Here is a 13,300-nt window from a genome sequence, read left to right on the forward strand (position 1 = left end):
CAGGAAGTCCTCGTCAGAGACATGCTGTTCGCAGATGATGCTGCTGTAGTGTCTCACACAGAAGACCAGCTTCAAAAACTGCTGGATCAGTTCTCCAAAGCATGCAAGGACTTTGGGCTTACCATCAGCCTAAAGAAGACAAACGTACTCGGTCAGGATGTTGCTGAATCCCCATCAATCAGCATTGACAACTATATGTTAGAGGTCGTCCACGAGTTCGTTTACCTCGGGTCCACCATCACTGACGCCCTGTCGTTGGACACTGAGCTAAATAGGAGGATCAGAAAAGCGGCCACAACTCTGTCCAGACTCAGAAAGAGAGTGTGGAATAACAACAAGCTGTACACTCACACCAAAATGCAAGTCTACAAAGCCTACATCTGCAGCACCCTCCTTTATGGCAGTGAGACTTGGACCCTGTATGCCCGCCAGGAAAAGAGGCTGAACGTCTTCCACTTGCACTGCCTCAGGCGCATCCTTGGAATATCATGGAAGGACAGAGTGACCAACACCACTGTCCTCGAGCGAGCTGGAATCCCAACCATGCCCACCCTCCTTAGGCAGCGTCAGCTCCACTGGGTTGGCCATGTCCACAGGATGAATGATGGAAGGATCCCAAAAGACATCCTGTATGGCGGGCTAGCCTCTGGCAAAAGACCTCCCGGCCACCCCCAGTTGCGCTACAAAGATGTCTGCAAGAGAGACCTCAGAGAGGTAGACATCGAGCTGGACAACTGGGAAGAACTAGCAGACGACCGCAGCAGATGGAGGCAGGGGTTACACAAGGGTCTTCAGAAGGGTGAGATGAGGATCAGACAGCTAGCAGAGGAGAAGCGAGCGCACAGAAAGCACACTAAGGACTTGCCAGACACCCACCACATCTGCAAGAGATGCAGCAAGGACTGTCACTCTCGTGTGGGTCTTCATAGTCACAGTAGACACTGTAAATGAAGTCCTCAATTGAAACTATAAAGGGCGCGATCCATAGTCTATGCAGACTGAAGGATGCCTACATTATATTGCAACTAGTTACTGCAATGTTCTATTTCCCGTGGAGTCATCCAATGGCAGCATTATCCTTTCTTGCCAAAGATGATGGAACAGATCCCCTGATACCAAAGAAGAAACCAGCAGCTCAGCTGCTTTTGAGCGTGCAAATGTGGTTTATGGGGTAGAAATGTTCCATAATCAGATGTGTTTTTTCTGAAAGCATGCATGTAAATCTCTCCCTTTGGGGAGTGATCAGAAGTCTGTGCGCATACGGATGTATCTGCAGATGCAGTCTCTCTATAATTATGCCAGCCTTAATCTCAGAGATGGCGATATCTGATGCAGAGTAAGATTGTAATGACAATAGTTGAAGTAAATGGAGTGGTTTAGTCAATTTGTATAATCAAATCTGTATATCACTAGTCAACCACATATCAAAAGCTAAACCTTTGGTGTTATTGTTTTATTTTTTTATCTCCTGAATAATTGTACTTACAAAAAGCCACTGTACTGAGTTCGAACACTGATTGGACCAAATTCATTCCTAATATGACTACATCATTTTTGTGCATTGTACAATAATATCTCAGATTATTTGTCTTCCTCTTAAACAATATGCATTAGTTTGTATTTGTCAGTTACTGTGAGTTTCAAAAAGTAGCTTTTGCATGCAGTTTATATGCCATTTAATGAAAAAAATGGCATAATAGGCTGCTTTTGTTAACTCTGCTTTAGTGTGAGTGGTTGTTAAGGTTATTCTGCATTATCACATCAATCTTTCCTTTTCATCAAAAGGTCAAACTAATTAAAGTCACTGCTGTTTCAGTAGCTTAGTACTACTAAATTTGGCACCAATTTTACCAGCTAGTCAAGTCTTAACACCTGAAGTAGATTTTCAGCACTTGTGTTAATGGTAGTTCTTTTTTCATCTATAATAGTTTGCAGATGATACCAAGCTGGGAGGGGTTGCAACTGCTTTGGAGGGTAGGGTCATAATTCAAAAGGATCTGGATAAACTGGAGAAATGGGCTGACGTAAACAGGATGAAGTTTAATAAGGACAAATGCAAAGTGCTCCACTTAGGAAGGAACAATCAGTGTCACACATACAGAATGGGAAAGGAATGAGTACAGCAGAAAGGGATCTAGGGGTTATAGTGGACCACAAGCTAAATATGAGTCAACAGTGTGATGCTGTTGCAAAAAAAAACAAACATGATTCTAGGATGCATTAACAGGTGTGTTGTGAACAAGACACAAGAAGTCATTCTCCTGCTCTACTCTGCACTGGTTAGGCCTCAGCTGGAGTATTGTGTCCAGTTCTGGGCACCGCAGTTCAGGAAGGATGTGGAGAAATTGGAGAGGGTCCAGAGGAGAGCAACGAGAAGGATCAAAGGTCTAGAGAACATGACCTATGAAGAAAGACTGAAAGAATTGGGCCTGTTTAGTTTGGAAAAGAGAAGATTGAGGGGGGACATGATAGCAGTTTTCAGGTATCTAAAAGGGTGTCATAAGGCAGAGGGAGGGAACTTGTTCTTCCTTGCCTCTGAGGATAGAACAAGAGGCAATGGACTTAAATTGCAGCAGGGGAGGTTCAGGTTGGACATTAGGAAAAAGTTCCTAACTGTCAGGGTGATCAAACACTGGAACGAATTGCCAAGGGAGGTGGTGGAATCTCCATCACTGGAGATATTTAAGAAGAGGTTAGATAGATGGCTTTCAGGGATGGTCTAGAAAGTGCTTGGTCCTGCCACGAGGGCAGGGGGCTGGACTCAATGGCCTTTCGAGGTCCCTTCTGGTCCCACTCTTCTATGATTCTATGAATATATTAATTTCCTTATGGTACAGGGGCCAGGTGAAGTAGATTTGTACCTGTATTACACATGCTTATGGAACAAGATTTTGAGAATAATTGTGTTGGCCTTTTTCCATTCTGTACTTCTGCCATTTTTATTCTTGCATAAGTGGAAGGAACCCAAGAGCAGCACTTTCAGGCAGAACTTTGGGGATGTATGATGAAATGGTAGAATTAGGCAGTTGGTATTCAGAGCACTCCAAGGATGTGGATGTGAAAATTGCTTTGTGGTAATTTATTAAAAGTTACTGATTCATCACAGATTATCATCTGAATCTGCAGCAGCAGGGTCAACATCACGGTTTTCCCAGAAGGCTTGGTGTTGCCACACAAATGGAAATGATTTTTAGGTAATTATTTAAATAGTTCTGTTAGTTTTAAATTGCCAGTAATTACCATTGTGTCAATTTATGTCCTTTAAGGGAACAAACTGCTGTATTCTATTATAAAAAGGTCAACATGTACAGGTTTCCCTCCTCCTCTCAGTTAAGATGCAGCCAATCCTGCTTTAGGTCTTGATCTGGTTCTATTAAAAGCATTGGCAAGAGTCTCATTGATTTTAGAGGAGCAGGATTGGGGTGTCAGTAACCTCACCGAGCTTAAAAAAGTAAGTTAGAATTTAGAGCAGTAATCTAAGATCATTTACCTATGCATATTGCCAGAAAAAAATGACAGAGAATTCAGTTTGCCTGTCTTCTGGACTAATAGGCTATGTCAACACAGCAGCATTATTGTGGAATATGCTATTCCAGAAGAGGTTTTCTGGAATAGCTTTTTTTGAAGTAGCACATCTACACACAGTACATATTGAAGTAGCACTCAACTACTTTTAGGGTCTCCACACTGATTGACCAGGCACCCTGGATGGGACTGGAGGCCCCCTATATTGAAATAGCACCTATCCAAGGTATCTTTTCAGAATAGGTGCTATTCCTCATAGAATGAGGTTTACAGAATTTGAAACAAGCCATCCGCTATTTTGAAATAGCAGTTTTGCTGCGTAGACACTCGCAAAGTTATTTCAGAATACCAGCTGTTATTCCAAAATAACTTTGCTGTGTAGACACACCCGTCATGTGCTATTTGGTTATTTCAGGTAGTTAATTTGAGAATAGAAGAGGAATAATTTGCAGAAACAGACTATAGATAGAAAAACATAAGTGATTATTTGAAGTCTATGTATTTGATTTCTTTAATGTCTCAGTGAGAAATGGGAAAGTTTAAAAAAATCCTACATTAGTATCAGAATCAGTAATTTATCAAGATTATTTTAATCTCCAGATTAATTTTTGCCCATTGAGTTCCTTTTAAGCACTAAAAGCAGATGTAATACTTAGAGGTTTATAGGTTCAAAGTACTTTACAATCCTTGCTTAAAAGTCTCAATGCCTGGTAAGGTGGGCAAAATATTTTTAATTATCCCTACTTTACTGATGAGGAAATGGAAGTACCTAAAGAAGTTGAGAGACTTAGCCATCCATTTGTTGGTGGACCTAGCATATGCAGGGCCTAGAACTCATGTGTTCCCAGATCCCAAACCAAGCTCAGCCCTTTAGAGAGGGGCATAATTCTTTCTTTACTCTTCTTCTTGATCTTTGATTGCTTTGTAAACTAAAAAGAGAAATAGGACAGCAAATATAAAACAAAAATCCAGATCAGTTTCGTATTTAAAGCTCTGAAAAGAGCTTAATTTTGTCCTACTGCAGCAGCTATATGTGCATACAAGGTCAGATATGACATTACAGTACCCTATAAGACAGAGGTGAGCAACCTGTGGTCTGTTAGGGTTCATGTGGCCCATGAGACATTTCGTTTACTGTTGCCCTTATGCAGGGTTGCCAGATTCCTCTGATTTCCATCTGCATAGTTTTTTGAAGTGAGGTGTTGGTTTTACATACTGACTGTGAGAGCTGTATGCTCCCTCTGCATCCAATCAAAGCACTTCTATGGTTCATTTAACATGCCCTGCAAATTCTAGGTATGCAAGCATGATTAGCAAAACTACCCTATCAGGCTGTGGGGGTTGGAGGGGATCATCTTGTCTTGTCTTGTCTCAGATGGCTCATTTGTTAGTCTAGATTGCTCATAAATGCTCTGAGATCATTGATGTTACTAAGCTCATATTGAGAAAGCTACAAAACATCTCTCTTTGCTCAGCCTTTGTCAGTTGACCAAAATATGAAACCCTCCCAACATACATTCCTACATCTAAAACTTGCAGCCATCATGTTGTGTCTTTGTTCCTTTTACCTAAAATGTTAAAATGTACCAGTTTAAAGTGTGCCCTGGTTAACATATGATAAATATATATACTAGTAGTTCTGTGAAAAGTAAATTCAGTTTAATTGTGCACATAAGGCAAGCTGCTCAATGTGACTCTGTTTAAAAAAAATCTTCCTCACCAACCCCCCCTCCCACTTCTCCCAATATGTTATTTCCTAAGTGGTTGCATTTTGGAAAGTTTTATTTAAAACATGTGAATAACCTGGCTAATGCAGCACTGCTGATGTCACTGGCTTAGTTTTGCTGTGATAGTGGTTGCTGCCTGGAATTGCCGAGTGTGTCCCTTCACTCACTGGCATTGCTATATAACTGATTGTTTTTGGAGTGGGTAATGTGTAAGGTACCTGCTAAAAGCAGCATATAGTGAGCCAACCTTTGCATGTTGCTTGCATCAAACTATTTTGTCTGAAATGGAACACTGTCCTATGAATTAGAAATAGTAATACATTTTGTCCCTCTTGTCTGGTGAAGCATAGTATCTCAACTGCTGCATGTGGCATGGAGAATTTACTTATGTGTGTTACTGTAGCACAGAGGAGCCCAGCTGTGTAGCTGCGTTGCATCCTGTGCAGATACAAAAATGTGAATCTGTATCTACCAGGCTCAAGTCATCTGTCTTGCAGGACATTTTTGTGTAAATGTGGGATGCAGGACTTGTCACTGAAATCTGAATAACTGGCAACCCTAGGGGCAGCAGGGACTCTCAATGAGGGGCAGCAGGGGGCTGGGGCTCCATAGGTCATTGTTTACCAGGCAGGGAGGGAAGGAGGACAGGAGGGGCCAGGTAGAGCCAGCATTTGGCGCCCCTCCTGCACAGAGATTTAGGCTGTAGCTTCTTGTGTCCTTTCCCTGCTGGCAGTGCAGGGGCCTGCCCTGGTTCCCTCTTTCTGTGAGGGGTGGGAAGAGAGCCCTGCAGGGATATCCGCTCCACTATGCGTGGGTATGCAGGTCTCTACAGTTGTTGACCAGAACCCAGTTGTGCTAGGTGCTCTACAAATGCAGAACAAAAAGCTCCTGCCCCAGAGACCTTACTTTTCTGGAGCTGCTGGCTGGAATGAAATGTTCCTGGCCTTTGTTTTTAGTACCTGTGGCCTGTGTGAAACAAAGTGTGGATCTGAGTAGGATTCTCAGTGAGTCCATGTCACAACTCCCAGTAAAAAGCCCATTTCAGGCCATTTGCACCAGTGGGGCCAAGTAGTGAATGGGGTGCTGATAATAAACTACCTTCTAGTGTTGGGCCCTGTAGAGCAAAATTCAGGCCAATTGTCAGGACAATATAAGGAAACTTGCATCGCTGCAGCTAATGCTATGTGTATTTGAGTAACAAACAATACAAGCACATTAATCTCCAGGGACCTTTTGCCAGCATTAGATTCATTTTATTAATGTAAGTACCAAGTCACAAGTGCTCTGATATAACATTGATGAGTCAGTGTTACATAGCAGATAGTCTTCCCAAGGCAAAGGAGAGATTGCACTTCTGACTCTTATGTTTGGTCACAGGTAGACATAATATGTGGTGATCACCTGCTAGAACACTATCAGACACTGAGGGAAATCCGCCAAGCTATAGGAGACAGTGCTGTGCAGGTAAGAATGGTGGCTAGCCTATGTTGTAAAATGTGCATTCTGAAAAGATGCTCTGTTTAAAACAAGCCAAACAGCTGCATTCTCCACTATAAATGCTTTCACCCATTGTGCTCATCCAAGAAGTTACTACTTCATTCTGTCAGTTTATACAAGATATATTAGCCAATAGTGCTTTGTTTATTGTACCTGTAACTGAGCTCTACACCATGCATTTTGAGTTTTTGATGGTTCACTTGAGTTCTGGAAAGGAGTTTTGTTTCCTTTTTTAAATGAGTTGATGTAATAACCACAATGAATTAAACCAAACTGTTCTGTGTTAACATTTCATCTCCTTCATCCCCACCCTTGAGAATCTGTGGCTCTCCAAAAGACCAGAAGCAGCCTGAAGAAAACTAGCCTTGTGATTGCATACAGGGCTGAGAACAGACTTTGCTGGGCCCTGCAGAAAGAGTGGAGCCTTGGGTGGAAGCCTCCCCCAGCCAGCCCTTCAGTGCCACCAGGACCGCAGTGGTGATTTAAAACCCCATAGCAAAAGATGCAAAATAATAAATGCCAACAGTGTGCCTGATACATACGCTACAACTCCTAAGATCCAAGATTGAAACTCAAGATCTGCTCCCAGTCCCGGTGTCTTACTTAGGTTTGGTGGGTTGTGTTAAAGAACAGGGTTTCTTCAGCTGCTTCTCTAATGGTTATGTTGATGATGGTTGAGCAGAGACAACTTGGCTTGTACAGCGGTGCTATTTTACACATCAGGACAACTTTAGGATGGTTTTAAAATAAAAGCAAACTGATAATTTGTACTTGAAGAAACAGACTTTTAAATCTATTGGTAAGATTTCCCTACTTTGGGGGTGGCTATCCAGTGCCTTGACTTTTCAAGATTTTGAAGTTCAAGCTTATTGTAGGGAAAGAGGGAGGTTCAAAATAATTTTATATGCTCTTCAGGCACTAGAAGGAAATAACACTTTGTCAGTTGGAACTAATGTTCTGGCAAATGGTGGCTGTGTCTCTGTCCACTAGCTGATTTGTTACTGGAATCATGATACATTTTCATTTTCCTTATAGGATGGCTTGCTTGTACTGCACTATGGACTTGTGGTATCTCCACTAACAATAACTTAAAAGACTGCTAGAATATCAGAAAGTGAAAGGATCCAAACCATGATGCTTCTTCAATGCTGTGTTTCACCAAAGAAGATGCTTCCTCAGTGCTGTGTCTCACCATGCTACTTGCTTCCTGTCACAGGAAACAAATGAAACTACCACTAAATGCTGTACACTTATAACTTAGCATTTGACTTTGCCACAGTAAAAAATGCACCCTCTGTAAGTACAGTTGCAAACACTGCAGTGCTCTATGTTCAAATGTTGCTCCTTAAACTTGCAGCTAGCTCAGGGAAAGCAGCAGACTCAGAGTAGATGAATTTATTTTTAAATCCTTCTTAAAACCACACGATTTCAAAGTTAACTTGGTTTCTCTTCCATTAATATTAATTGTAGGGCAGGTCCCTAATTGTTCTTTTTTGCATACTTCTGAAATATGTGGCTCAAATTGTGCTCTCAGAGATGATCTTCAGTGGGTGGTGTCCCTTTCTTTGGTGAGGCCAGCTAATCATTTGCCTGAAAAGAATGTCACTCGATTAGAAATAGCGCGTAGCAGTGGGCGCTTTCCAGCTTGTCCATAGGCCAAAATGGGTAATCAGCTTTCCGTGGGTTAAATATTGACTTTACTAGTTCTACCAGAAACAGCATTCAGACATCGTTTCTCATCAAGGGAACAAATTTCATCTGCACTAGGTCCACAACTGGTAGTAGCTAGGCTCATGTTAACTACTGTGTAACTATATAGCTCATGATAGCTCTGCTGTCAGCATAGGTGGGCCAACAGATTATTCTGTGCACAGAGGGCATGAGTTTACAACCTTCCCTCCACCTATGATATATATGAAATAATTAGACTTTCAGCCTGCTCCCGTTGAAGTCAATCAGCTGACTTGCCTGTAACAAAATAAAGCCTTTCATTTTTAACACCTCTCCCTGCAACCCAGCAAAAATGAAGATACTCACATTCTCTTCCAAGTAGCAGGAATGCATTTAGGGGTAGACCGCATTTGAGGCTGCTCCTGAGTACAGGGCAATGGAATGATCATCTGTTATTACTACTGTTTTTACAATTTCACTAAGACTACTAGGAAGTTTTTAATTTTAACCTATCTGTTGTTATGATCACTTAATATTTTCATATTCTGTTTATCAGACTTGAATGATTTCTACCACAGATAACTAGAGATATGCAGGAATAGGGTTTTGTTGCATACTAGGACTTAAAGGCCAGATTTATAGGTAACTGGGTTCCTAACTCCCATTGGTTGTAATGAGACTTAGATGTCTAACTGCCCTTTGAAAATCTGTCCCTGAAGTCTTTAAAACCAATGTTTTCTTTGCCTGTGAAGATGACACTTTAAGAAAAAAAACCTTGTTTACCTAAAGTCACTTCTTGTGATGCATCTAAAAATGTGTAAAAACAACTAATAGCCAAGATTTCTGACTTATTTTCAAGGTTTGTATTAAAGTAGTGCTGAAAATGAAGCAGAAAAAGGGATTATTTTATAAACAATATGTGCATTTTATTGAGGAGATTATATCTTGTAAGAGTTAAATAAAATTTTATTTTAGCCTACTTGAAATTCATATGTTCTAAGAAATATTTATTGCAAGACTACTCTTCTTCACTTTACCCTAAAATAACTGCTAGTGAAATTAGTGAGATGACTAGCAAACATTTTTACTTAACCAGAATCCACACGTGTGAAGAGGAAATTAGAAAGTGGTATTTTAAAATGCCTGATGTCAATGGGGACTTTGAAATATTATGAATTAAAATGCTGTGAAATCTTAGGGATCTGCTTTTTTATTAAATAAAAAAAATGGGTTGATTACCTGTTAAGACAAAATTGGTTGCCACAGACATAGGAGGCTATAGAAGATTTTCATTTTTAGGCGGCGACTCTCTTCATTGGATGCCTCCGTGTTGTAATGCACTTCTTGTCAGAATCTGTGCTTAATCCATTTAATCGGGGTAATCCATCTCTTATCAGATCTAGTATGGCCATGCCTATGGCTTCAGTGCTGATCTTTCTGGCTTGATACATGATATCAAGACATCAGTAGGGCTGCTTCCTGTTTCATTACCACTTTATTTTTTCTGTATAAACTATTTTAAAAAATTGCCTGTTAATTCAGTCACTCGTTATGCTGTGAACTCTGGCTTCATCCTTTGTCTAAAAAAGGCTTATTTTAAAAGACAACTTGCACTTATAAAAGCCTTAACTAATTTTAATCATGGGCATTCCAGAATGCCCATCTTTATATTAGACCATTTGTGCCTACAGGGCTGATTCATGTATAGGCACAAAATTACAATGCTTTCATTAAGAGACGCCCTTCCTGTAAGTAAATGTACCAGCATTTTTGACACAGAAGTTGGTTTCCCTTTGAAAATAAATTAGTTTTGATCACAATTTGGCTAATCCATTTGACTTGGTTGGTTGATACTGTGCACATGGAGCAGTAACCACAGCAGTGGATCTGTTGGAGGTGGTTGTCTTTACACCCCGTTTTTGCCATATCCTTGAAAAAAGTTTGTGGTAAACCCATCACCATGTGGCAGTCCCAGTGTTAGCAAGCCTATCGAAGAGGTTTTATTTAAAACCGATAAATTAGAAGGATGCAGCTTGTGGGTGTTTTTGCTGCTGCTCCTGCATGTGGCATGGCCTCGGTGATGCCTGCACTGCCTATTTTCCCACTCTTCCTTCTTCCACTTCTCTCCCTTCAGGGCCTTCCTACAGCACAACACCAGCCCATTCTTCTGGCCAAGGAGGCCTGAAATCAAAGCATTCTGCTGTCCTGCCTTGCAGCAAGTTTTCAGTGCACTGATGTGTGAGATCACTGTTCATCTTTTGTCAAGCTCCTGCACTGCTTCATCAGGTACTAGTGTGGGCACTTAGACACAGAAGGGGATGTCTGGTTAGTACCAGATTTGAACGGAGGCTGCTCAGTTACCCACATGAAAGCTATGCTGGATGCTGCTTATTTTTAAGATGTCCCAGTCTCCTTTTACTTGCCTGCAGCTGCCCCTGTGTCTGCTTTATTTCCTGTTCATTGCTTGCTTAAGTCTTTGGCTTTCTTCCAATCACTTTTGGCCCTGTGCATGGAAGATCTGAAGCAGCAGGCCCTCTTTGGTATGGTTTCTTTGTCCTTTTGGGAGATGTGCCAATTTCTCACTCTTGAAGGATGGAGAGAGGTCAGGAGCAGTACAGCTGTCCCACAACTAAGTCTACTGCTGTCTTATTTGATGGAGCAGTTGGTTTTTTCTGGTTTCCTACATGTCAGTAATATGGCTAATAAGTCCTGACTAAACAGGACTTGCGCAGTACTGCGAATGGATTTCAAGTTCTCCTGATGTGAGCTGGCAGAGTTGTGTTGAAATGGGTTCAAAATGTAGTGTTTTTAAAAAGAAAACAGGGCTACACGCCAGCCAGCTCAGAATGTTTGAGCTTCACTAGCACTGTTAGCAATTCCACTCGATTCATGTTCACTACTGTCTGCGTCATACAGATCCAGAGCTATGAGGAGGAAAGCACAGAAGTATGTGGAAATGGGCAGCTGAGAGTCCTTTCATCCAGACAGGGTGGGGACGAGTTACCCTAAGTGTGTATTTCAATTCTCTCTTTGCAGCAGCACCAGACTGTAATATGCACAGGCCAATTGAACTATTAACATTCAATTCTTCAGACACAAGATGAGCTCAATAAAATACATTGTGAAGATGCTGGTCTGCCTTAGGCGCATTTCAGTGGCTCTTCATCTCCTCCCCTGCACAATGAGTTAACTGATGTTAATGGCCAGCACAGTACTTTCAGATTACTCTGTTTCTATGTTCATTCATATTCTTGTGAAAGCTGCATCTCATCCATTCATATTCAGCATTGATTAACCCTGTCAGCTGCTTGCAAACACTAGAGCAGGAAGGTGCTATGTATTTTCTTTTAAAATTGAGGTGCACTGAAATGCCATATATGTGCTGTGTATTCAATATATATGCAGTACATAACTCACCTGCTTGAATCTTTGGGTGGTTTTAAGATTACTCATTCAGTTCCATCAGATCCCTGCTGAGAGGCAGACACAGGCTACGTCTACACTGTGAAATAAATTGAAATTTAAAGCAGTTAGCTCAATATTACAATGTGACTGCCTTCACTGTAAATACCATTAGCTCGATTTAGGGAGCACTAATATCGCCAACACTGGCTCGGTGTAGCATCATGTTTGAATCTAAAGGTTCAAATGAAAGCTAGTGTGGAAGTGCCATGTCTTAACATTGAATTTATTAGCCTCCAGAGATATCCTGTATGTGCCCCCACAATGCCCCCCAGTGCTCCGCTCTGGCCGCTTCCATCTCCGCTGCTCTGCAGGTGCACATGAATTAGGTAACAGGAAGACTCTGAATTTCAATTAGGGACCAGGAAGCCCTGTGGGGTCATGCTTATATGAGAGACTGAGAAACGTCTTTCTTTCTTTGCTATTAGCTCTGTGAGCACACCTACCTTTTACAAATAGCCCCAGTATGGAGTTTGTGGTTCTGTCTCTATACTTGGGTGGGTTTTTTTTTCTGTTTTGTCTGGCGTCAGCCAATGCCCTGCCGCACCTGCTGCAGAGGTTGTGCTTGTATGAAAGGCTGAGAAACTTCTCCGCAGTTTACATTGGTGCAGACCTCCGTTCCCTCCCCCATAGGTGCCATGTAGTCGTTGTCTTTTCCGTGCTCAACCACAACACATGGCTAGCCCCTCACACAATAAAAGGATGTGCCTGCCATTCAGTGCTGACCATACTGCCAGACAGCACCACGTCCCGGCTTGTGTGCAGTGAGGGCACACAAGGGCAGGAAAGATTTTTGGGGGCTTGCAGCCACCCATGGGAAGTCTCTCCCTGGCAGCTAAGACTTGCAGGGCTTAGCTGCCACCTGGGGTGAACACCTCAACTGGTCTTCCACCCAAACCTCCCCACATCGCCCGCCACAGCAAGGGAACTGGGGGCTAGCTGTCGCCAGGGGGAAGTCTCCCTCTAGCAGATATGAATTGCGGGGCCTGGCTGCCGCCCGAGGGGAACAGTTGAAGTGGCCCTCAAGCCATGGACCCCACACCCACCACCCAAAAAGATTTTCGGGGACCACGTCAACTGGCCATTCAACCTCCCAAATACCAAACTGTCCCACAATGGCAATGAAATTTGGCGAGCCCAATCCCCTGTGTTGGCAGTGTCTGTGTAGTGAAGAGGGAAGCCAAAAATCTTTTTCCATAGCCTTTTCTATCCTCTTTCTTCTAACATTGGACCCCTTCATGCAGGGAAGCGTGGGTGGAGGGCCAGCTGAGAAAACACAGACTGTGCACAGAAGCTGTATAATGAACTGGTAAGCCAAAAACCCTCCCTCACCAAACCTCTTTTTTCAAAATCTTGACTATCTACTCTTTCTTCAAGCTTTGCGTTGTCCCTGTATTATTATCAGGGAACAGATGTAA

The 13,300-nt window shown here is 42.2% G+C and overlaps 1 protein-coding gene across 4 annotated transcripts in view; it reads left to right on the forward strand.

The window, feature by feature from the left end:
- PCGF6 (polycomb group ring finger 6) overlaps positions 1-13,300 on the forward strand; it is a 75,103-nt gene that overhangs the window by 43,577 nt on the left and 18,226 nt on the right. Inside the window, exons 9-10 of one of the 4 annotated variants that reach the window (XM_074999242.1) lie at positions 6,630-6,716; positions 7,785-9,308. The exons of 2 other annotated variants lie outside the window; for them this stretch is intronic. In XM_074999242.1, coding sequence (XP_074855343.1) covers positions 6,630-6,716; positions 7,785-7,841 — 144 coding nt within the window. In that variant the 3' untranslated portion in view covers positions 7,842-9,308. Of the gene's footprint in view, positions 1-3,106; positions 3,721-6,629; positions 6,717-7,784; positions 9,309-13,300 lie in introns of those variants that run through there. One more of the 4 variants, XM_074999243.1, reaches the window with a different exon arrangement.

The sequence above is a fragment of the Carettochelys insculpta genome, chromosome 7 (assembly GCF_033958435.1).
Source record: "Carettochelys insculpta isolate YL-2023 chromosome 7, ASM3395843v1, whole genome shotgun sequence".
Classification (NCBI taxonomy): Eukaryota; Metazoa; Chordata; order Testudines; family Carettochelyidae; genus Carettochelys; species Carettochelys insculpta.